The sequence below is a fragment of the Cygnus olor genome, chromosome Z, assembly GCF_009769625.2.
Source record: "Cygnus olor isolate bCygOlo1 chromosome Z, bCygOlo1.pri.v2, whole genome shotgun sequence".
NCBI lineage: Eukaryota > Metazoa > Chordata > Aves > Anseriformes > Anatidae > Cygnus > Cygnus olor.
The window spans coordinates 23,009,692-23,034,547 of NC_049198.1; the positions used below are offsets into that span (position 1 = coordinate 23,009,692).

General features: G+C 37.1%; 1 protein-coding gene across 10 annotated transcripts in view; it reads left to right on the forward strand.

The window, feature by feature from the left end:
• MAST4 (microtubule associated serine/threonine kinase family member 4) overlaps positions 1-24,856 on the forward strand; it is a 296,749-nt gene that overhangs the window by 232,414 nt on the left and 39,479 nt on the right. For 5 of the 10 annotated variants that reach the window (XM_040540215.1, XM_040540216.1, XM_040540217.1 and 2 more), the window contains 8 exons: positions 2,233-2,253; positions 2,977-3,055; positions 8,366-8,523; positions 9,938-10,013; positions 11,418-11,627; positions 14,514-14,615; positions 19,893-20,025; positions 24,316-24,383. In XM_040540215.1, the coding sequence (XP_040396149.1) occupies positions 2,233-2,253; positions 2,977-3,055; positions 8,366-8,523; positions 9,938-10,013; positions 11,418-11,627; positions 14,514-14,615; positions 19,893-20,025; positions 24,316-24,383 (847 nt within the window). The remainder of the gene's footprint in view (positions 1-2,232; positions 2,254-2,976; positions 3,056-8,365; positions 8,524-9,937; positions 10,014-11,417; positions 11,628-14,513; positions 14,616-19,892; positions 20,026-24,315; positions 24,384-24,856) is intronic. The other 5 variants (XM_040540218.1, XM_040540223.1, XM_040540219.1 and 2 more) reach the window with 1 other exon arrangement.

Below are 24,856 nucleotides of genomic sequence, written 5' to 3' on the forward strand. Positions count from 1 at the left end.
TGCCACTATGGTTCCGTATCACTTAACACCTTGTCAGCCTACCTCAAATAATATGTTCATTAACTCTAAGCCTGAGAGAGTAGGTAGAGTTTATATTTTGACCCAAGAGTATAGACACAAAAAAAGAAATCGGAGTCCTGTGGCATTTTTTGTCATTAAACAATGCCAGGTATGTGACTGTTGCATTTGCAGTGAGATAGCACTTGCTGCTGTAGCTTTACTTCCTTTATTTTGGGAGTTCATTAAAGCTGCACACACAAGCTCTCAAACGTACTTGTGAAAAAATGGCTAAACGCTTTTTGAAACCTGCAAAGGGGAGAAAGCTTTACACAAATGTTCCTTTAACTCTTACCTGAAACAAACTCGTCTGCAATAATAGATCATGTCAGTCTTTCTGACAGCATATGATGTTACTTTTTTAATCCTTAAAGTATTTCTTTTGAATCTACTTCCTCTTGATAGTATCTTTTTCTTAAAAAAGGAAAGATGTGTGTTCATAGATTACATTTGTTTGTGAACATATTTTTAGAAAGATTCATTAAATCCTGAAATAGCTTATAATGGAAAAAACAGATGTGAAAGACTGAGCATTATTTAGAAATACAGCAGGCAGGATGTATTTTTCCTTTCACGCTCATAATCAACAAAATGTTCAAATAATCATCTTTCTCTGAACCTTAAAATTCAGGAGGAAAAATGAATTCATCTATCAGTGCTTCAGTTTGATTTTGACCATTTTTAGAGCATTGTACAGATACTAGTTTCCAAATGAAAAGTTTTAAATCTTTCATTTAAAGGAGTATTAACACAAGAAGTTTCTGTGATTTCAAAATACTTCACCCTTTTGATGGGATTCAAAGAAACTTATTTATACCAGTTCTGTGGACACTTTCTTCTGTGTTTATAGCACAAATGCTTGATAACACTTAATTTGAAACAGTGCTGATATAAGAGTTTTTCAGTTTGCTGTGTGTATTGTGGTTATTTCCATATAACCTGTGTGTGGTGGGGATGGAGGCAGAACTCCCCAGGCCACTCTGCAACAGTCGGAAGTGTCAATTTCCTCTGCCCAGAACTGGTGGGTGATGCAGGGGAGTAGGTTGCGCTACTTGTATCTGCAGCTTAGGCATCTTCTGCCAATACACATGAGTACAGCATGTGTGAGCTGGTGGATCCTGCTTTCTAGAGCTTCTGTGAACTGGGTAGGACTGCAGTATGGTCCAGGGACAAGTGGTGTGTCAGGGTCTGGGGGAAAATGCTGTAGATGCTTGCTAACCTTTTCTTGCTTCTTCCCAATTCAAAAATCCTCCTATTCTGCCTCCTTTGTTTCTTGGATACCTTCTGTGATAACCATCTCCATCTTCAGTGGCCCTTCTGAGTGAGAACTGCTGTATGATGCAGGAGTTCTGTTCTATATAGAAGTCATTCAGTGAGGATGTATATTCTGTCTCACAGGTGTGGAATATGTGGGTCTAAGCCGTTTTAAATAAATTGCAAGTACTTTGTCTTTCAACTGTGAATATACCTTGCTTGTGCAGCTGAGTCAAAATGAAAAGTATTTTTATAATAGTTTGTTAGCCTGGTTGTTGTTCATTCGTAATGGGGAAGGGGAGGAGAATTAAAGAATTAAAAACAAAATTGTGAACGAGGAGGAAGTTTTTTCCAGAGTTCAATCTTTGATGCAGTCACTTGTCCCTCTACCACATGTTCTCTTAATAATTTGCACTGTTAAATTATATACCGTCATTTATAATTGACAATATTTTAGGTACAGTACTTTACCTCTTTTCATATGCTCTGTCTCTTCAAAATTTGGGTTGTAGCTTGTGGATAAATGGGAGTAGGAAATAAGCTGCTAGAATGGAGAGAGGGAAGGGTGTTTTTAGACAGTTACCTTGAATGGTACGGAAATTGCATCAAGAGGTTCAAGGTTCATGATCAGTGTTTTCAGACAGTTACCATGCAGGATAAGTTCCATGCAGGGAAGTTACAGCAAGAGGTTGAAGGTTCCTGATTCATTATGACTTTAGTTCTACTTTGAGGAATTTTTTTTTTTTTTGTGCAGATCAGTGTTGAGAGGTGTTCTTTTTACTGGCTGTAAAACAGAGCCTCAGTTCGCCTGTGAACTCTCCTCTAATATAAAATTGTGTGCTAATAAAAACTACTCCTGTTTTGTTATTTATGTATATATTTTTTATTTTTTTAAACATATTTGATACTATTGTACTCCAGTCATGGGCATCGAAGTGACAGGTAAATTTTACCTCCTCGGAAATCCAAACACCAACCTCATCATTGCTTTTTGGCTTGTCTTTTTGAATGTTTAAGCTCCGTGTTGTCTGTGTGTAGCTCACCTGAAGCTGTGAAGAATAGAAATTGGCTTTGGTTATGATTCTTTTTTTTTTTTCCTGAGTAAGCATGATTTTTGCTGTTCTTTTTTTCCTGACCTACATTTGATTTTGAAAAAAAAAAAGTTTATCTGATCATTCTTTCTAGTTATTTTATATTCGCTTGTTAGTTTGCTGGTATCCTGTACTGATGTCAATTACAGAAGTGTTACCCTTATGTTTCAAGCAAACTATATCGGTTATTTTGTAGTTCAGAGCATCACAGTTGGTTTGTTCACAGGTTTTTAATTTGCTTCACATTAATTTTCGTTTGATGAACCTGAGAGTTGTGAAGACTCCATGTGTTCAATTTTTATGCATATTAGTGAGAGATCAGTTGTCTGTTCATTCACTTTCTAGTTATTTCATCTCACAGATTTTGACTAGAAAAATGCCCTAAAAAGTCTGTAAGCCCAAATCATCCTTGCTGAATGTTTGTTTATTGTGGTCTGATGTGAAAGTTTACTGCTATTAAAAACCTTGTTTATATCATGCTTTTGGAATGCAGTTTTCCACAATAACACTTTTGCAGATGTTTCTGTGTTAGGGTACTGCAGTGTTCGTTTGACTAAACTGAGTTTCACAACAGGACTGATGGTCGCCGCTGGTCTTTGGCCTCCCTTCCTTCTTCTGGCTATGGTACAAACACACCCAGCTCAACTGTTTCTGTAAGTATCCAGAACAGTATGCTATTAGGTGCCCTATCTTCTTAACTGTAGCAAAGGTTCTGTGTTTTTTTCTTCTTTTTTTTTTTTTAAGAAAAGGCAATGTAGGGTTTTGTCTTTTTTGTTTACTTTGTCTACTTGTTGTATACTTTGAATTAACATGGGATATAAAACTGCTTCACTGATACAGAAGAAGAACTTGAGGCAACTGGTGCTTTGCTTTTACAGATCTTCTTTCTCTGGACGGGAAGTAGCATTTAACTGCCTCCTTTTGATCTATATAGCAGTAGTGAGGAAGACATACTGCCTTATTTTAGCCATATGGAAGTTAGGTATTGAGTTTGTGAGTCTCACTTGCTAGCAGAAACCACCCTACAACATGATTCGTCCATCCTAGGCTAGACTGCTATCTTAAAATTAGATGAATCACACATTTGCCTGTCTTTTTCATTTGCAATAGTCAGATGTTAGTGCATGATATTAGACGAGATATTTAGCTTTCTAGATGGCTATAATTAGAACAGAAGAATTCCTTAGAATGCATAATAGGATAAATACGATAGTTTATGTTGTTAGTTTTTGCATGTTAGATCAGTCCTTTTGATGTGATCTCCTATCACACCCAGCCCCATTTTGTGTGCACTGTCTAACTTTTGAAGTGCACCATGGCAGTGCATGTGATTGTGCTCCAATAATAAGGTTAGGTGAGAGAAGTATGAATTTGTACTTCTGCACATGACAAACTTGTCTGTACTGCAGAGGAAGCACTGAGTCATCTTACAACCTGGAACTAAGCTATCTTTAGTGATAATCACACCTGAGACTAGGAAGGTGCAACTGGGGAGGAAGGCTGCTTTGGAAACGGCAAATAGTGGGCTGTTTGTTTACCTCTCCCGCAATAAAGGGTCTGGTCCTTGCAGATCCAACTATGATCCTTTGACAAAGGGTAATTTTGTATCGTTAGCCTTGGTTTGTACCTATAGCATTGCACTGTTACGGAAAGTACTGTTTTATGGGTGGTAAATATTACTGGACACCTGATGTCTGTTTTTTTTTTAAACGTTTCTGTCAGAGTTTAAGTAAGACTTCTCTTCTCTTGGATATGTTCTGTTTCTCTTGTGAAGTAGTGGAATTCTACACCCTGTACATTGGTAAAACTTGACCATTTTATATTATGATCAACTCTATTTTATTTTTGTCCACAAAAGCGCTGGAAAATTGAGTCATTACTATTTCTTACAGTCTTTAAGCCAGGTTGGGGGATTTTATGTATTTTATGAACTGCTCCTCAGCAGCGCTGATTTTTGACCTCAGACCTGTATAGATCATGCCTTTGCTGAGGAAATTGCTTTATTTCACATTAAGTCCTTAAGCACTTCCCATAGTGCTCACTCGTACACCTCTTCTTGGAACTAAAACAAATATGCTGTGTTCTTCACTTAAAATATATTGACGTAAAAGGTGTTGTCAGATAATAAGTAATTGCTATAGCAACTCCATCATTGTTAAAAGTAACAGGCTTATGCTACAGAGGAAATGAAAAGCTGCGTTAGAAACGCATAAAAACAGTTTTAATTTTCCATCGATGGGCATAGTTTTTTTTTCCTTGATGGGTGCAATTTTAAAATGGTAAGTCCATTTTTTTTTCTGCTTTCATTACTATGTTAAGTTTACTATATGGATGTGCTGGAACATGGAACAACTTTTACATCATGTTCTCATTTCTTTTGGAAAAAAAATCACTCATTTAGGGAGTTAAATATCTTAACTTTTGTGATTGTTTTTGAGTTCTGTCTTTATATTCTTTGACATGAAAATATCTTATAGATACTGAACTAGATGTCTTGTGTAGCATTTAACAGTTTCTAATTTGTGGAAGTAAATATTTTCAAATTAAAAAGTTTGGATTTTGTTGAAGAAAGAAGCAGTATAGAATTGATGTCTTTTTTTTTTTTTTTTTATATATTTCACTATTTCCTTGCTTTTCATTTTTTACCCACTGGATCACAGAATGACAGAATCGAAGGGGTTGGAAGGGACCTCCAGAGATCATCGGGTCCAACCCCCCTGCCAAAGCAGGTTCCCTAGAGCAGGCTGCCCAGGTAGGCGTCCAGATGGGCCTTGAATATCTCCAGAGAAGGAGACTCCACAACCTCCCTGGGCAGCCTGTTACAGTGCTTCGTCACCCTCACTGTGAAGTTCTTTCGCATGTTGGTGCGGAACTTCCTGTGCTCTGTCTTGTGGCCATTGCCCCTTGTCCTATCCCCACAAACCACTAAAAAGAGGTTGGCCAAATCCCACTGAATGACATATTTGAATCAGAAAATGAAACTGGAAATCTGCCCATTTAATTGGTTTCATGTACTTTTTCAGAATCTGAAACAGCTAGCCATGTGCAGCCTCATTCTCTGTATTTTTATAAATTCATAAAGACGATGAGAGACCACTTCAGAAACAGTAGTCTCAAGAGTATATACAAAACAGTTTCTTTTCAGTGCAGGATGAATAAGATTCACATTAATCTAGAGATTTATTAACTGGAGACCAGGAATGTTTTTTACACATCACAATAGATCACAGCTTTGATCTTTGCAAGCAACTAAAAGTCAAAGCAGGGACAGAAGGGTCATATAAGTAATCATATCATGATTACACTCAGATGATTGCAGCAAACCATTTCCTGTTAACCTGTTTTGTTGTTGTTTTGTTTTGTTTTATGGTGGAAGTGAAGAGATTAATGGAGTTATCAATTTAATGGAAGTTCATGAGTTTCATACTCCAGTTCTCTAAACAAAGATGAAAGTGAATGAAAATATCTCCTGTGAGGATTGTTCAATTGAAAATAAACTATTGCTGTGTCATACTCCAAGAAACAAAGTTGGATCAGATCTTTCCAGCTAAAACATGCAGTCAAGATGATTATGCCCCTTTTAAGAGAAAGAGACTATAAAGAGGATAAAGCAAGAGAAAATTTGGTTGCATGTTTTTGCCAGTTGCCTGTTAGAAAATTATTTGGATATGTGAAGATAGGCTAGGGAGATCTGGAAATTCATTTTTGCAGTTACATAAACTGGTATTGGCTGCAGATCTGTCTTTCTGTCAAGAACAGTTTGCCTTGCCTTGGTGCGCTGTGCTTGTGTATATATGTTAAATGCTATGTAGCTTTTGAAGCAGCTATTCTAGAATGCCAAGAGAGCTATTTTTTATTTTTTTTATTTTTATTTTTTTTGCGGGGGATGGGAGTGAAGAGTTCTGCTATGAGAGCTCAGATCTGTTCAGAGGTCACAATTCAGACCTCCAAGAAAATGTGCTCTGGACCTGTGATGATCCTGGTGCAACTGAGAGTCCTTAGCAAAAGAAGTATTTTCCACTTTAATCCTGTTGGATGTAGACTCTGTGACATTTAAGTGTGGAAAACATGAGGAAGATTATTATCTTCCTGATGTTCCCAGAATCCCCTGAAGTTCAAGAGGTACAGATTGATTTTATAGAAATAGGTATATGTGACAGTCTTTATTGGGAAATTTTGCTATACTAGAGTATTATTTAACTTAACGATAGTGGCTCTAGGATTAACCGTGAGGTTAACTGCAGCTAGTTGCCTTAGTGTGAGATAGGAAGGAATATAGTTAGTGCTATGTGCTGAATTATGCATAGTGTTATGATACAGCTGAAATGCATAAATGAGTTACTATGGCTTGGCAAGTTACTACCCATCAAGTGAACTGCAGTACATTCTTGGTGTATATGCTTCTTAGTCTGCAACAAAGCCAAGGTAATGCAGTCTTGTTAACTTTAACTTGTTCTGATGTGATGAAACCTTCCCGTGTAGACCAGTCCAGTGAAAGTAAACCTCTCTGAGCAGTGTCTTTTCTTCTTTTTTTTTTTTTTTTTTTTTTTTTTTTAATTTCAGGGGATGATTTCATGAGATCTAGTGTGATAACTATGTTTTCTTCAGTTCCTAAAATTAGGATATATTCAGCTTTTGCCATACAAGTTGCTAGGGAATTAGGAAGACTGACTCATTTCTGTGCTTAACAGCTTGGATATTACCTGCTGACCTTAGCAGTGCATGAGAACATCTATACAGTATGAAAGTTTACTGTTTTCTTTCACTTGGGACAACATAGCAAAGATGTTTTTACTGTGCTGGTCTCCAATAAAAAAGCAGCCAGGCAGGGGTCTTGATTTCCCATATGACAAGACAAATAAGTACAATAATTTGCACATGAAGATTGATATTTAGAAGAATCTCATTTTGTTGAAAAAGTCAGCTGAGGACTGAAGAGCTCCAGAAAGAAATAAAAGTTTTTGGACGACTTCTCCTCCACAGATAAAAAAAAAAAGGGACTGGTACCGAGCAGCTTTGTAGAATCACACAAAGATACCTGTAAACTGAGCTATCTTGGAAACCACCTTTGGGACCAGAAACACTAGAGCGTCTATAGTAATAGTCCAGGCTAGCAAGGCTGGTTGTTAATGCATTGACCCGTGGACACATTCTTCACAAAGACATCAAATCCAAGCTGAGCAAAGTAGTTTCAAAGTTCTTCAGCTAAACATTTAATGTGGCTTAGGTAGCTAGCCACGCTGCATAGAAGGCAGCACTGTGTTATATAGGGGGGCTTTACACGCAGTTTTGCAAGTCTAGTTACTGTAGTAACAATTTCAATCTCTTAACTGTCTATATCTTCCATTTTTAAATGAAATGGGTGGTTTAAATATAATCCTTTTCATTTCCATCAGCCGTAGAAACTATCTTGATAAAGGCATTAAGTTCTTTCATGTCATTTTAAATGTACAGCTTTTGAGAGAAAATAGCATATGATTTTTTTCTACGAGAATTTAGATTACATTTAACTTTTTTTTTCAAAACTTCATTAATAGCTTAAATTTGGATTGTATAATAAACTTTTGTATGTGGAATTGAAATATGTATGGTGGCAATATAAGTTGTACTCTGCAGCTATCATTCTATCTTATGTAAATAATTAATTTTCAGCAGACTCAGTTTTAAATATTCTTTTAAATATTGGTGCGTATTACTGATGCCAGATGTCTTCTTTGCCTTAGACAGAGGAAATGTGAACTTCTGAAATGCAACAGCTTTCTTCCGAAACTGAAGTTGTTTTTATACCTTGTATTTAGCTCATTAAGTTGAGACTAATTATTTTTCTTCTTTAATTTGGTAGCTAAACATTGGAAACAGTAACTAGTTTTTATATTAAATGGCTTCATTCATGAGCTGTGAACATAATCTTGAAAATGCTTTTTCACTCTGATAGAAGCTTGTGTTCTGTTCTGCTCTTGTAGTCATCCTGTTCGTCCCAAGAAAAGCTGCACCAGTTACCATACCAACCAACACCTGATGAACTACATTTTCTATCTAAACATTTCTGTACCACTGAAAGCATTGCGAGTGATAACAGGTGCAGGACCACTGCAATGCGTCCGCGCTCCAGAAGTCTCAGGTGAGTTCCTCCATCTAGTAAGAGGGGCTGAATCTAAATTTCTAAACGTCATGGTTTTGTGCATTGGGAGCATTCTCTATTTTCAAAATTGCTTAAGTACAATACAAGAAGTAAGAATCTGTGCCTGAACTATTAATAATCCTTTTTAATTGTTACCCCCTGGTTTTGATCATCACTTAATTCTGCGTTTAGAAGTGTAATCTGGGTCTTAAAGGAGGCAACTAACCTGTATGAAATGTCTCAGTGAGCTAGTCCGTGCTGATCTAACTACTCTTCTAGAGTTGAAACTCTACAGAATATAGTCTTTTGTTGCAAAATAATTTGAAATGTATTCATATTCGTGGAGTGTCTGGAAAGAAATGCAGTGAAGAAATGGGCAGGGAGTTGGGGGGAATGTATTCATTTGTTTTCTTTAACCAAGATGAACTTCATTTTCTTGTTTCCCAAAGAGTAGGCCAGTTTCCTTTATGGTGGTCATTTGCATAAGGTGTGTTTCATCGAAGATTGTTTTTGTTTTTTTTAAGTGTTCAATTTTGCCCTTTTAGATAGCTGAAACTCACTTGTTTTGCTCTTGCAAGAAACTCTTATGTATGTGTGTAAGAAGCCCTAACGTATACGTTGCGATAAAGACAGTCCTTTAGGAGGGCATTGCTTTTGTGGAGTCTTATTCCACATCTTTTATACCATACTTGGATGGGCTGGTATTCCCAGCCCAGGAAAGTCAGGTGGAGATTTTTAAAGGAAATGATAGCCAAGAATGAGGCTCTTGATAGTACGAAGGAGTTTCCTGGGTTAGTAAAGGCTGTGGGTACCTTTTATGGATGGTTTTACTGCAAGTCTCATGCTTTGTTTTTTTCCAGGCACAGTGTCTCGGGCATTGATGGAACCTATGCCTATGTGTGGCATTATTTGTAGGAAGTCAGATTGGAGATAATTGTTTTGATTTTTCTTCTATTTTCTAATTTAAAAATAGATTAAAAAAAAAACTTCTCAACATTTTCACTTGCAGATAATAGAGGTCTTGGTCAGGTCTTGCTGTTTTAATTGTATGTAACCTTCAAAGGGGTGGGTGTAGTCACACATATAATAAGCTGTTAAATATATATCTCTGTTGCCCTTCTGAGGAAAAAAAAAAAGTAATGTCACGAGTGTTGCAAAGCTGCATGTATCCCAAACTGTAGTTATAAACTAAGAAAATAACATCCTTGACAGTTATATGTCAAATACATGAACTGTCTTTTAAGGGATGGTCAGAAATAGCAGAAAGGAACCAAGCATGCCACTGATTAGAGGATGTGTCTGTCTAGTGAAGCATGTGCTGACTTTTTGGTGCAAATAAGCTATGCAGAAATATAAGTACTAATTCTAGCTCATGCTGAGACAAGTTTAAAGAGATAATTTGCTTTGCTTGCAGCCCTGGACGTTCTCCTGCCTGCTGCGACAATGAAATAATTATGATGAACCATGTCTACAAAGAAAGGTTCCCAAAGGTAATGAATTATATTTAAGATATGCAATATCTAAATTGATAGGCAACATAGGTTTTAAGTAAATGGTGTTTTTGTTATGGGAACTAATGATCCAAGGCTGTAATAGCTTTCATAAAGCATCACCAACCTCTTATTAGAAAGATAAAATCACAATAAAGAAAATCCCTGCTGAGAAGAACTGGACATTCGTTTGACAAAGCTGCTGAACTGGTTTTGAAATTAATCATGCTAGTAATACGTTCTGCAGGTTGGAAAGAAACAATATGTTCATTTTCAATAGATGCTGTGTACTTGGGGTTAATGTATACTGAATTAGTAAACTGAAACTGTTTCTGTGGCTCAGTCTTGTACAGAATCTGCTGGTACAGCTGCAAATTTCTTTCTTCAGTGCCATTTCTCCCTTTTTGCAAAACCTTGTTATACATTTACTTTAAAGGTAAAGATCAGTACATAGTTGTGAGAGTTTGACTCAGATACCAAATCAGGAAATGTTGCTGTCTTGTGCAGAGATCTGAGACAAAAATGAGTTCTTTGGTGCAGGCACGTTGCAAGGTGCACTGTGCTCTCAGTTTCTCATAGAATTTTGATTCTTGGCAAATAAAATAAGGTTAAGCTGATATCACTCCAAAAATGCCTACAAGTAGGAAAAAAAAAAGTCTTAATTTTTCTTCGCATAAATTTCTTTATGGAAGTATGAAGATATTTGTAGAGGGATTGAGCAGCAATCAATAGTGTGAAATGATCTGCTCATTTCAGTGGGTAATGTATGAATTAAGAGGTGTGAGTTTCCTTTGTAAAAAGAAACATACTGCAATATCTATTTTTTTTAAGCATATGCAGCTGTGAGAAACAGTCAGTTGGATCTATAAAGCAAGCACATCTGGCAACCTGCAGACACATCTAACAGGACCTGTGAGCCTGTGATTTTTGTAATCATTTAATGGGCTTTCAAACTCTGAACTCAAAGTTTCAAAATTTTGAACAATTTTGTGGTATAACCTGTACAAAAGGAAAGGAGATATTCTGGTCTGTAGCACCTACAGTTTATACAAAACAGCCAAAGACATTCATGAGTTCTCATTGCTTTTATTTTGATTTGGACTTATTTTTACAGTCATGAATGTTAACTAATTATTTTAGTGAGCAATATAAGATCAGTGTTTACGACTTGCAGCAGACAGAAAGCAGGATTCGCATAATAGACCAGTAAGGCGATTGCTTTTCTGAACTGATAACTGGGGAAATGTCATCTGCCATTTTGTCTATTTGCTTGCTTTTTTTGCTTGTCATTTCACATATTTTGTGTAGGTAATTTCTTAGGCGCTCTAGAAGGGTTGTAAAACCAGAAGTAAGCTTTGAGGTTGTAAGGCTGATATAATGTATCATGTATGTATTTGTATATAGGCCACAGCTCAGATGGAGGAAAGGCTTCAGGACATTATAACAAATCATTCTCCAGAAAACGTCCTTCCCCTGGCAGACGGAGTGCTCAGTTTTACCCACCATCAGATCACAGAACTGGCTCGAGATTGTTTGGATAAATCCCACCAGGGCCTCATCACGTCACGATACTTCCTTGAATTACAGCAGAAATTAGACAAATTGCTACAGGAGGTATGAGCCATGAGAATGCTGTTATGTTTGGTAGAAAAGTAGTTTAAATATGTTTGTCTAAGAGTTGCTGTCTTGAAACTATTATGACTGTTGCACTCAAATAGTTGTCAGTGTTCATGGCAGTTTTAGTCTACATAATGACTACAACAAGGACCAAAAGGCATCCTACTGTAGTCTGGGATAAGTAGGTTGTAAAGATTCAGAAACAACAACATTTTCTGATGCAGTGCAAGTTATAAATTGCTTACAGAAGTGTGTGAATAAGCCCTAAATGAGGAGGCTTGCTGTATCATTTACTGTGGATAAATGAGGAAACATACTCTTTCCACTTTATCAGCCCTACTAATTGCCTGCTGTGTTGACAAAGGAGACAGCAACCTTTATGTTTTCGTTACATGGAGGTTATTTGGCTATTTAATTATTTAAATATTTATTTATTTCATAATTAAACTGTTTATTAACAGAAATTGTCAGTTCTAAAAGCATTGAAACTTCCATAGAATAGTCAGCTAAATGTATTAAGAAAAACATAAAACTTGCTAAAGAAATGTGCGATGCTGTAAGTCAGCATGTTTTATAGGTGTATCATTTTTAGAACAAATGAATATGCTGAATGCTGTAATTGTTGTTTGTATAGGACTTGATAGTACATTATAAACCAAAGTTAATGTGATAGACCAGCAGATTTGATAGACTTGAAATTTTCCCACTGAGATATTAAGATGTTATGCCTGTGTTAATTTATTTTTTTTTCTTGGTCTTTTCTTCTGTTTTCTTTTAAATGCAGGAGCAGTTACTAAAGCTTTTGGTTAATTTTTTTTTTTGTGCTGTATTTTGTTGTCTTCTGTTCAGTGAATATATGTATTTTACTGATTTCTACAACTACTGTATTTTGAACCTTCTCATAAAGCAATGCAAAATTTAAGACATCAGTGAAGTATTTCTGCATTATTGAAACTCTACTCTTTGAGCAGGGAAATAAGAGCTTGCTTACTAGTCAAAAGAGAGTTTGAACTAGTGACCTTTTTGAGAAATAAATTTTTATGATGCCAAAGTGCAGGCAGAGTTGGCAAGTTGGCTAGAGATATCTCACTAGGAATTATGTTATGGTAGTGATAATGTCAAAATACAAAGAAACACGTCTTAAAAGCTAAGATGCACTGAACTGTATGTGTAAACAGTATATCCCTTAAAATGGCTGCACAGCAAGTATAGTTTAGAGTGCAAGTTGGCACATTCATTAAAAACAGTAACAAAAAACCCTCCAGTTATTCTCCAAGCTGTATATAAAGCAGTGTATAGATGTTAAAAAAAACAACAACAAAACGCTCATTTTGTCATGTACTATCATGCAAATTCTATATTATGTTAAAATTTTCTGCTTTGCAAACATATAATGCCTTAAAATGTTAAGGCTCACCTTTTGAGTAAGTGCAAATGGTATCTGTCAATAGTGTAATATGATGGAAGGAAAATTTTCTGCTTTGCTTAACTCAGCTGTGGGCACTCAGTTGTGCTTTGGATTCATGCGACATATTTGTTATCAATTCCCAGCTGTGACTTTCAGGAGAAAGCTGTGCTTCCTGCTGCTAGTTGGCACATTGTGATTATTTTGCATAAGCTGGGGAAGGCTCCTTCAATATTTGAGCAGTTTGGTTCAGTTGAGATTTTTATAAGTCTAAGATCAAGAGGCTAAGTGGATCTGAATGCTTTCCTGCTTCATCCTTCTTTAATGTAATATTTATTAAGTCTTTGTTCACGTACACACCTGAGTGTTTGCAAAACTGTACAAAGTTGCTTTAAATTTTTCTGGTGATTAAAACAGGCAGACATTTTGTTTACAAAAGAGTTCTCTTTGGAATTGGTTGGTAGTGTGCAGAATACAAATGCTTGTGTCCAATTAAGGTTCTTCTAAAATCCGTTGCAGAGTGCTAGATGATGTTTGTGCCTTTTTTCTTGTTTTCTTTTTTAAGCTTTACAGATTAACTTTTTTCAAATATTTGGTGTGTTTTTAAATGATAGCGCTTATGTTGAGAGCAGCATGTAGCTTCATTTTTTGTAGGATTTTTAATTACAAAAATACAATATAAGATCTGTTTTATATGAAAAGTACTTAGTTGCCGTATTAATCATTTTCAAAATGTTAGATTCTTAGTTTTCTTTCAATTCCTTTTGTGATTTTGAATAAGAATGAGATGAGGAAAACTTCAGTTTATACTGTTAAGAACAAAGAAATACTTGGGTGGTATTTGAAAGGCTATGGGTATGTTTTAGTCAGAATGAGGATCATATGGCTTCTTTGCATTTGTTAACATCCTCACATTATACCTTTTCTTCTTAGAGGTGAAAGTTTAAGAGAACCGTTTTGCAAATCTTTTCAAACCTTTCAGAACTGTTTTTTCTATAGCATTCTTTTTTTGTCATCACCTTCACAGAACTCGAGTTTAAATTGCCTTCCTTTTGCATGTACCTGTATGTGGCCTCTCTATCCAGGAAGTGGTATAGCCTCCTGTTTTGTTTTTGTTTTCGTCTCATCCTAAAACTGTTAACTAAAACTTAACTATTTGTACAAAAGTACGTATAGGTAGATGGATGATGTATTGAATTGTATTTCCTTTTGTGAAACTGATAACAGTAAGTATATAATTAAAAAATGCAGATATGTCGTTTTTAGGCGCTTTTACTTCATTGTTGCAGGGATAGGATTGTACAAATTGGATTACTTCAGTTTGAAATTACAGTGTTGCTATCCTTACCATTGCTGCTGGTATCTTGATAATGATTTACAATTTGTCTAAAGTACATGCTTCAAAACCAGCAATTATATTTCCAAGTTGTGCATTGAATAAGTTTTGTTTTATTTTTCCTTTTATGTTCAATTTTTAGGCACAGGAGCGATCGGAGAGTGGAGAACTGGCATATATTAAGCAACTGGTCCGAAAAATCCTAATAGTTATCGCTCGTCCTGCTCGTTTACTGGAATGCCTGGTAAGGTGATGCTACTGTAAGTAGGTTTTCTTACTTGTTACTCTGGGAAATTTTTTGGATTAGTATTCAAGGCCATTTACAATCATTTCCTGAAATGTCAAACAACTGGGCAGGGCTTCATTGTTGGTGAGATCCTTTTTACTTTTATGTCAGAAACATGAGACTGACAGGGAACTCCTGCAGTTGTGTTTGGCTCCTCACTATTGCAAATACTATGTTATTAAATCCCTTTCATAAATTTGGGAAGCTCCAGTTTAAAACCACTTGGGTTTTTCTGTTGTTTTGTTAGACTTTGCTATTCTCTTGGGAAGACTTCTCTGGAATCATAATTACTTCGTGGTTTTCCCGTTGTTGTTGTTCTTACAAGTTTCATAATTTTGTTGCACTGAGCAGTTGCCAGAGCTATAAGCAGCTTGTAGTTAGCTCTGCAGTACCTTATCTGGGGGGAAGGGTTAGGGTGTCTGGACAGGTAGCCTGAATTATTCTGGGGACCAGAAGAAACAGAAGAGTTAACTTGCGCGTGAGGATAGCATGGATGTTGCCAGGCTGGGCTAGCTTGTGCCAGGCCACCTGGGTGTGTGTCTGCTTTGCCTGCCCCTGATGTGAGAGCTGGGGAGGCTCAGGTGTGGGAAGTTGCTCCTATGCACAGAGCCAACATGCTTCAGTTGTTCAGTGGAAGTAATAAACGCTCAGAGAACACAGTGTACTCAGGAGGATGGTGTAGACACCCAAATACCATGTAAGAGCCAGCCTGACTCCAACAGGCCTGGCAGGAAGCCTGAGCTGACTTTCTTGAGCTGCTGTGCTTGCCAATACCAGGATCACAGTGTTGACACTGCACATGGCTATTTGAGGCTGGCAAGACTCTGCGTATGTGGGAGCTGCTAACCTGCTGCTAGACTCAAGTTATGCCTGAAAGTGTCATAACTGCATTTGCATGCCACTGAATCTGAGCTAGTCAGTCTTTCCAACCTGATCTTGGCTCTGCACTGTGTTTCTTCATCTGTGGCACAGTTAATCCACAACCTGGATCATTCAGCCATGGGCATTTTGAGAGCTGGCTCTGTTTTGTTTTGGAAATACCATGTCTCAGTGTTCCCAGTTGCAGTTTGTTCATGACTTGCAGTTCAGAAAAAAATATGAAATACGGTATGTGCTCTGGAGCAGAACATAAAAGATGAAAAAAATGTCAGGTTATAGAGAAGAGGGCGCCTTAGCATGTATTGCCTCTACTGTCGAATCCAGGCTTGCTTTATGCCTTCACCCTGTCCCCTGAAATGCTTATTCAGTCATATCTAGAATCAACTTCTGTGCTTCATTCTCAAGGTTCACATAATCCTTATCCAGCCTTTTATACAATTTCTCATGATGTCTTGCTTCCCTCTGGTCCATGTCCTCACCGTTGCACATGCAAAAATGTCCTTAAATGCATTCTTTGTGGCACTTTGTCCTCCCTTCAGATGCTCCCCTCCTCCTTCCCACTCAGTCTTGTTCCCAGTCTTATCTTTTAATTCAAATGCTTTCCTGGTGACCCATTTGCCCACTAGTTCATTCTCCCTAAATATTAAGTTTTATAGCTAGCTTGTCCAAATCTCCATTCACTTAGTCCCCAGTTTCTACCCCTGGGATTTTATCCCAGCCTACTTCCTCTGCCACACTACACTTGAAGTGGAACTGCTCTATATCTCGTGTTGGTCCCTTTGCTGGTCCCACTGATGTGAGTGGAAGGGACAGTGTTGTCAGATCAGGAAATGAGGTCTCTCTCTCTCTCTCTCAATTTGGGTGCGTAGTTGCTTCCAGCTGTTTAGCTTTTCAGAACAGCAATGGCAGAGAAAGCCAGCACAGCTTCTTTGGAGTGTTCTTACTTCAGACAGAGATTTAAGCTGGAACAACAACTCTGCGCTGTATGTTTTTTCAGAGGCAGGTAGCTTGAACAAATGTAGGCAGACAGTCACAAAATCCACATTTCATATGCAAGATGTTAAGCCTTACACCATAAAGGTCACTGGAATTGTTTAATCTTGTAAAAACAATATTTTTCCATAGCTTCTGTGTAGAAAATTTTGAATAATGTTGGCTAATATTTTAAAAGGTCTGTCTGAAATAGATACTAGATATGGAAAATTTCAGCCTCTGTAAGAAAGTTCATAGCACTACAGGAAATAAATCCAGTGCTTTTATCATGAGGAGTTTCATGTACTATACCGTAATGCAGTCAGTTTTCTTACGGCAATCTTAGCTCCGGTGTTTGTGGTATATGAATTCCTATTTTTATTCACACATTAATCATATAAATAAAGGTTTTTTTAGTTTCATGTGCCAAGAGCTACTGCCAAATGTTGAAAGATTTGTAAGTAGTGGCTTCAGTACGTGAAGAATGAAACGCAAAGGTAGAAGTAAAGATAAGGAAATAAATTTCTTGTTTATAATATTTACATATATATCTAGATGTATACATGTTTGTGTGTGTATGCATTATGCATACTTATTTATCTGGTTAAAGGTATCTGTTCTGAAATTACCTTGACTTACTAACAAGTGGAGGAGAAACTGCATAAATATACCTACCACTGCTGCTGGTAAGGAGTTGTTTTCATGATGTAGGCAAATAGCTTATGTCTACATGCATATCATCACATTGTTGTGTTCATCAGTGTCAGAGACTAGCATATAAGAGATTCAGCATGTCAAATGAAAAGAGTAAGGCTAAAACAGCATGTAACACTTAGTTACACATTTCAGGTTTCTAGGCTGTTTAGCAGTCTCCAAAGACCTTGAGCTAAATAAGAGAGTTTGGGTGTTTAATGGTTTTGTGGTAAATCCACAGAAGTAGGCTGCAGATGTTGTAAATAGTTTCATGAAAAATAAAAAAACTGAGATTGTTTCTTATAAGACTGAAAATACCATAGACATTTCACTTCAGAAACACTGCAAGTCCTCCTGGTAGCTACAGTGGTTTGGATGTTTCCAGAATGAAGCACGATATGTGATCTCTCAAGCTAATTTCTCTTCCAGATTGGGATGTTGAGTTCCCAAGTCGTGGGTAGCCTAAGGAGCTAGGGCAGGAGTCTGGTGACCTAGCAGGCAGACAAAAGCCCCAGGAAGTTATGGCAGGGCAAGAAATAAGCAAGGAAGCTAACAAGCTCAGCCGTCTCCCTGGCTTCTACTGAAATTTTTGATAGAACTTACTTGCTCTATCAAAAGTCTGTTTAGTTGTGCCAGTGTTTCATCACTGTGTATTGTGTTCATGTGGCAAGGCTTTGGTAGCAGGGGGCCTGCAGGGGTGGCTGCTGTGAGCAGAGCCCAGGAGCTGCCCATGTCAGAGCCAAGAAGATCTAAGGAAGTGAAAAAGCAAACAACAACAACATAAAAACCACCATGCAGCAGTTGTGAGAGGGAGGAGTGAGAAAATGTGAGAGAAACAGAAAATGTGAGAGGGCAGGAGGTGCTCCAGGCAGGCAGCAGCAGTTCCCCTGCGGCCTGTGGAGAGGCCCCTGGTGGAGCAGGCTGTCCCCCTGCAGCCATGGGTCCCACACGGAGCAGATCTCCACGCTGCAGCCCATGGGTGGAGGAGCCCCCGCTGGAGCAGGTGGATGTGGCCTGCAGGAGGCTGCGGCCCATGGAGAGCCCCCACAGGAGCAGGCCCCGGGCCGGAGCTGCAGCCCGTGGAGAGGAGCCCACGCAGGAGCAGGGGGTCTAGGGGGAGCTGCCGCCCACATGTGGGGGACCCGTGCTGGAGCAGTTTGCTCCTGGGGGATGGATGGACCCCATGGTAAGAAGCCGTGTGGGAGCAGTTCTTGAAGAGCTGCTGCCTGTGGGCAGCCCCCGCAGGCTCATTTTGGGAAGGACGGCATCCCGTGGGAGGGACCCCACATGAAACAGGGGCATCAGCATGGGAAAGGAGCAGCAGAGATGAAGTGTTATGGACTGACCCCCATTCCCTATTGCTCTGCACTGTGTTAATTGGTAAGAGGTAGAAGAATGGAGATTTAAGTTGAGTCTGGGAAGAGAGAGGGGGGCAGGTGTTTGTAGTTTGCTTTTATTTCTCACTGCCCCTCTCAGTTATGAGTTGGCAATAAATTAAAGTAATCTTTCTCAAGCCAAGTGTTTTGCCCATGTTGGTAATTGGTGTGTGATCTCCGGGTCCTCTGAACCCATGAGTGCTCTTCATTGTATTTCTCCCCATCCTGCTGAGAAGTGAGAGAGTGGCTCAGTGGACATTGGACGGCTAGTCAAGGTTAATCCAGCACATTGACTGGAAAACGTCTTAGTGGCTCTTACTGTATTAAGTATTGCTCCTGTTGTGGTCTATTGTTGGGAAGAACATCTTGAAGAATACAGAGGCTGTGTGAAAGAAGTTTTGATATGAATTCATAGAGAAAGGTAGTGAAAGGCTTTTTTTAATTAAAAACAAAAAAGGAAAATACCCTTTTATTAATCATCCTTTTTCTGTTCAATGCTTCCCTATTTGTATCTTCTCTTAAGGTAGTGAAATAAATTTATTTCCAAGCGAGTTAGAGGACAGGCAGGGATTATGGTAAATACTTTTTTCTCACTGTTGGGGGCTTGCCTGTTACACATGGGATAAACTACAGTAGTAATGTAGTTGATTCACAAAATACGATGTTTCTTGTCTAGTTTTGGATCAGTTGGATGAATGAAGCTGAAATGATGTTTTCTGCAAGTTAGAATTTTGTCTTCATTCTAAAGTCAGTGATACGTTTAGTTGCATTTTCCATAAAATACAGTGCATATTTTTTGAATTAAAACATTTCAAAATTTCATTTAGAAGTGAAAACAAAAAAGCAATATATTTATGTAGTTTCTTTAGTAGATTTTTAATATGCAATGTACACACTTACTACATTTATGTAGAAAGTACACATAGTTCAGTAGTAGATTTTTGTGTGCAAGCAGCTGCAGGGAGATGAAGTCTTATGTGAGAGCTTGTCACTGAATGATACACTGAATGAATACTGAATGAATTGTTGGTTATAGGTCATTTCACTGAATACTGTGGGAAGTTTTGGGGGCAAAAAACTTCCTATTAATAAAATAGTGCTCTGAAAGAATGGTATGACGTTTCATGGCTTACAGCATATTACATTGTATAGGAATTGTAATAGAATAATAGGTTACTAATAGAGTAATGAGGTATTGTTTTTAATAAGGGAAATGACAAATATTTGCAATAGAAACAAAAAAGGAGATTGTTATATTAGGTTCTAAGGCTTCAATTTCTGCAAGGAGAATGATGATGATTCTTTTTTCTTCTAGGAATTTGATCCCGAAGAGTTTTACTATCTTTTGGAAGCAGCTGAGGGCCATGCTAAAGAAGGGCAAGGCATTAAAACAGACATTCCTCGATACATTATTAGTCAGCTGGGCTTAAATAAAGATCCTCTGGAAGGTAAGTGCACCTCTTTGTCCAGCTACAGACTCCCAGATACTTCTTTCTCAAGGTATTTATTTGTTGTGATACTGAAGATGTTAGCAGAACAAGCATTCACTAATCCATTAGGTTTTCTCACAGGCTCAAAGGCATAAAAAGGCACCTGAGATTTTCTGCTATGAATATCATTCACAAATACATTGTTTCAGTTATATTCATCTTCTTCAAGTCTTGCAGTGTAACTTCCTTATTTTAACTCTAATTGAAATTTACAGGTATAATTTGATAGCCACTATTATCCAGCTGTAGGTAATAACTGACACTGGACTAAACTGTTACTTGCCTTTCAGTATCCCCAGCTTCCCGCATCTTACACTCCCTGAAAAGTATGTCTTCCATTCCTATTAAAACTGTGAAAATTTACTTTCCTGATTAACTTAATTGTCCATGAGGACTTCTCTTGGGGGGAAACTGGGTTCCTGTGGAGGTACTGTCATTGCAAAACATTTTTTGTTGTTTGATTCTTGTTTTAAGGACAGTGTTGGGTAAACTAAAATTACTTGTCTCCTAACCAGACCATCCTCTCTTCCATTCTGAGACCAAGTTCTATCACTGGTGAAAAGTGGAAGTTGATTTTTTGCATTCTGTGCTAGTCTTGCAGTTAGAAAGTCCAGCAGAAGTGCCATCATGGAAAATTGGTCTAGCTAGTGCCATTTTGCCTGTCTTCTGTGTTATGACCCAGGACAAGGAAGATCTCTAGGGGAGGACTTGATAACACAAAACAATAGTGATAACATGTGACAGGCTTTTTTTTAACCAATTCTTACGATGCAAGATCGTATTTCATTAAATTTAAGGAGTAGGATATTACATGTTAAAAGAAAATGTTTTTTTGTTCAGCTTAAGCAGTTTGTGAAGTTCAGCAGTGCCATGTGTTGTCAGGAATTTGGTTAGATCCGATTCAATTTATATTATCTTGAAATATGTAAAAGAAGTTGAGCCTATTATTAGTCTTCTTCCTATCTTCATAGAAAAAAAATCATCCAAATATAATTTTTAATCTTAGATGTAGATTAAAGCAGTGTCGATGCATTTTGCAGGGATTCAGACTTCAGGAAGGATGCAGGGCAGATCAGGAAAAAAAACACAAATTTAATGAAATGTGATCTTGTATCTGTCATGTAGTACTGGGACAGACAAAGAAGTAGCTTAACTCTCTGCAAGATACATAGGTGTCTGCTGGATTTGGTGAGATGCTGGTTTGGCATAAAATGACAAATCATAAATTCTTCACCGATGAAGTCTGCAAGATAGAATTTAGTGGGTTGAGAGCTTAGTATTATTGACCCTGATTCTGTTATGTTAGCTTGCTTTTTGAATCTTTCTGTCCACTTGGCCAGAAGTGTTCCTCAGCAAGAGTAAGAAATCTGACACTTAAGTTAGTTTTATGATGTCTTCAAACGTTTTTAAACAGCTTATTTGGGACAGAAATCTGGAGACAAGGTTACGTACAAGTAAGGGATACTATTTTCTCAAACTGAGTATTTATTTTATGCGAGTGTAGTTCATCTAGAACACATCTTATAATTGCATTTCATAAATTGAATATTGATGAATATTACTTAAAATTTGAAACATTCCAGGATAATTGATTTTTTTTTTTTTCCTGTGGGAAAAAATGGACTATGTGGTTTGTCAGTAAATACTGAGAGGTATATGATGTATGGGTTACTGATCATTCAATTGAAGACTTGGCGAATTAAATTACTTTGTATATCATTTTAAATGTTAATATGTATGTAGATCTGTAATCAAATAATTCGGACAATGTGATTCCTTTTACTGCTTTCCTGTTTCCCCACAAAAAGTGACATTTATAAGCAGTATAAGTCACTGTGCATTGACTTCCTAAATGATCTGAGTTTGTTTTTAAATTAGTACCTCTGTATAAAAGGACATCCCATAAGCAAAAATAAACAGAATGGCACTATGAGTTTATGCCCTTGAGTTAATCATGTACAGAGAGAATTATTTGGAAGCACTGTATTCATTAGTATAAAAATATTGCAGGAAGATCATTTGCCTGAGAGAGCTTTTAAATGTCTTGTATCCAAAAATGGAAAATACTTTTAAAATATTTGAAAAGCAGAACATACATATATATAGCAGTGTGTATATATATATATATATATATGTATATATATATACTTGAAGGATGTCTGACTGATAAGCGGAGTTACTTATATATATATATATTTATATATATCAGTAACTCCGCTTATCCTGACACACAGAATTGTATTTCCAGATAAGCTGTTCAATTATGCCTGCAGTGTTTGTAAATGTTCGTGGAAGGGATTTCACTCCTCTGCAGAGAAAAACAGTATAATGCTTCAGCCCCTTCTCTACTTCCCTCCTTTGTTTGCTGCCATTGCTGTAGTATCCTTTCTTTGAGTGAAATGATGCATGCATTACTTGGAGATAATGCCAGATAAATTTATACTGTAGTGAAAGCAATACCACAACAGATCCATCACTTATCAGAGACTGATGGTTGCATTTCTGAAGAGTTCCCCAGGGAGAAATTTTTCCCCCTGGTTTTTAAATTACCATCTTTACCTTTTTGAATCATGAGTCTTCAGAAATGGTTTAAATCAATGAAAGAAAAAGGGCAGATGTTTAATGGTATTTAGATGAGTTTTAAAAATCTCTTCAGGCATTGCAAAATGGTTCCATGGCTCTGTGTTTTGAAAGCTGACTCTTGGTTCCATTCCATTACTACCTACTGTTTGCAAATAATATGTATTTCTCAGATAATGGATATTTTGCAAAAGTTCTGTTTAAAAATGGCTCATTTTAATTTGCTATTTCTGAAAATAATTGCAGTTGAGAAGGCTGTCAAAGTATATTTTTCTAGCATGCTTGGTTCTCACCTATACTCTACAGGTTTCATCAAACTTCTATTATAAAACCCTCATGTTCATGAAACTGAGTTTTGACAGGAAAATCCTCTCTAACTTGGAATTTGGCCTGTATTGTTTTAGCTTAGGCTCTATTTTTAAAATGTTTATTCTCATTGGAGATTTTTTTATTGTTCATTGACATATTTAGAGGGTTTTTTTGTATCTGTCTAGCTTCTGATAGATTCTAAAGATCTGTGTCATTTTTTGTTGTTGTTGTTTTTTAAGTTGTATTTCAAGTACTTTTCATTCTTACACTTTAAAAAAGTTTGTTTTTTTTTAGTATAGTGATTATGTGTGAAAGTTACTCCTTAAATCTGTTCCACAAGAAAATTATCTACATGGTTAATTTGCTGTTAATGATTAAACTAAGTGTTGTTCAGATTGTTACCTAGAATTTCACTTGTAATAGTCACTTATTACGTAGAAAAATCCAGTTTAGATATTCTATGTGAATATTCAGTTATTCTTCATATTCGTAAGTTAACAGTACTGACAATAAAATTGTATCTCTCAAGTTTGAGGTTGTTTTCTCTGTCATATAACTCTGATAAAATGGGCATCTTTGGCTCTGAAGAGTATATAATTAACTATGTATATGATTAAAGTAATACTAAGCTTCCCAGGGTCTTTTAGCTACCAGCTGTCCTGTTTAGCTTTTATTACCTAGAGGAATTCTTAGTTCTTGTGCCACTTGAGTACAGAATAGACTTAGGAACTCTGCACCATAGACTAATACTGGCATGAACAACTTGGTAAACTTGGTAAAGCTGAAAAATGTAAGCATTTCCCAGAGAACTAGTCTATGTTAGTGACTCCATAGATGATAAGCTTATAGGAAGAAAAAGGCTTTTAACTGTTTCTGTTAGGCATATCAATCAGTATTTCTGTGTATACGATGCAGACCATTTGGAATCTGTATATGTCTGAACTAGAAGCTTTTTGCTTCAACTGTGAAGCTTTCAGCAGCACATTAAGGATAGGGCACACTATTAACGCCTACCTAGTACGCTACAATTCTCATGAGTTTTAGCACATTATTGCTGTCTTTCTCTTAATGCTCAAATCACACACAGACCACAGAATTCCAACATTTCAGCAGTCACAACACTATTGCTTTTCATTGGTACTTGGCTGTTTGAAGATTACATGGACATTGAATAGCAAGTCTTCCTTTTCCATGTGGTATTTATTTATCCCCTAAATGCTTAGAGAGATCCTAAGAGTTATTTGGCAAGAACTACAGATAGGACAGCGTGTTTACTAATGATTCCGGAAAAATGTAATTTCTCAAATTTTAGTTCTTGTACTTCATTTATACTTACTGTATTCTAATCTTTGCTTCTAGAAATAGCTCAGCTAGCTAACTGTGACAGTGGGACAGCAGAAACTCTGGAAATGGATGAATCAATAAGTGTAAGTTTTTCTGTTACAATGCTACTTCTGCTGAATTGGAGCAAGGAAAAAGAAATGTGTTGTTACCCCTCACTGTCTTGTATCTTAGTCCTAGTATGTGTAAATTGATTGAATGGAGCAGATGCTAATCCTTAGACTGTTGCAGAGGTGAGCACCATGGTGCTCAGCAAACAGAGGGATCATGAAAAATATCAGAACAAAACATTCTACCTATATTCCTAGATGTTGCATTATCTGGCTTCAGTGAAGCTGCAGTAACCACCGCGTGAAGGCTGTTTTACTACAGTTTCTACCACTGCTTCTTTCATTTCTGTTTATTGTAATTATTTTCTTTTCAGGAGGATTTTAATACCCTTTCCTTAGAAATAAAGTGTTTTAAAGCAGTTTTAAGACAGTCTGTTTGCAGAGGCAGCTAATGATCAAAGATTCTGAACAGGTACAGTCAAGCCATGAGGAGGAAATGAGCATGTTAG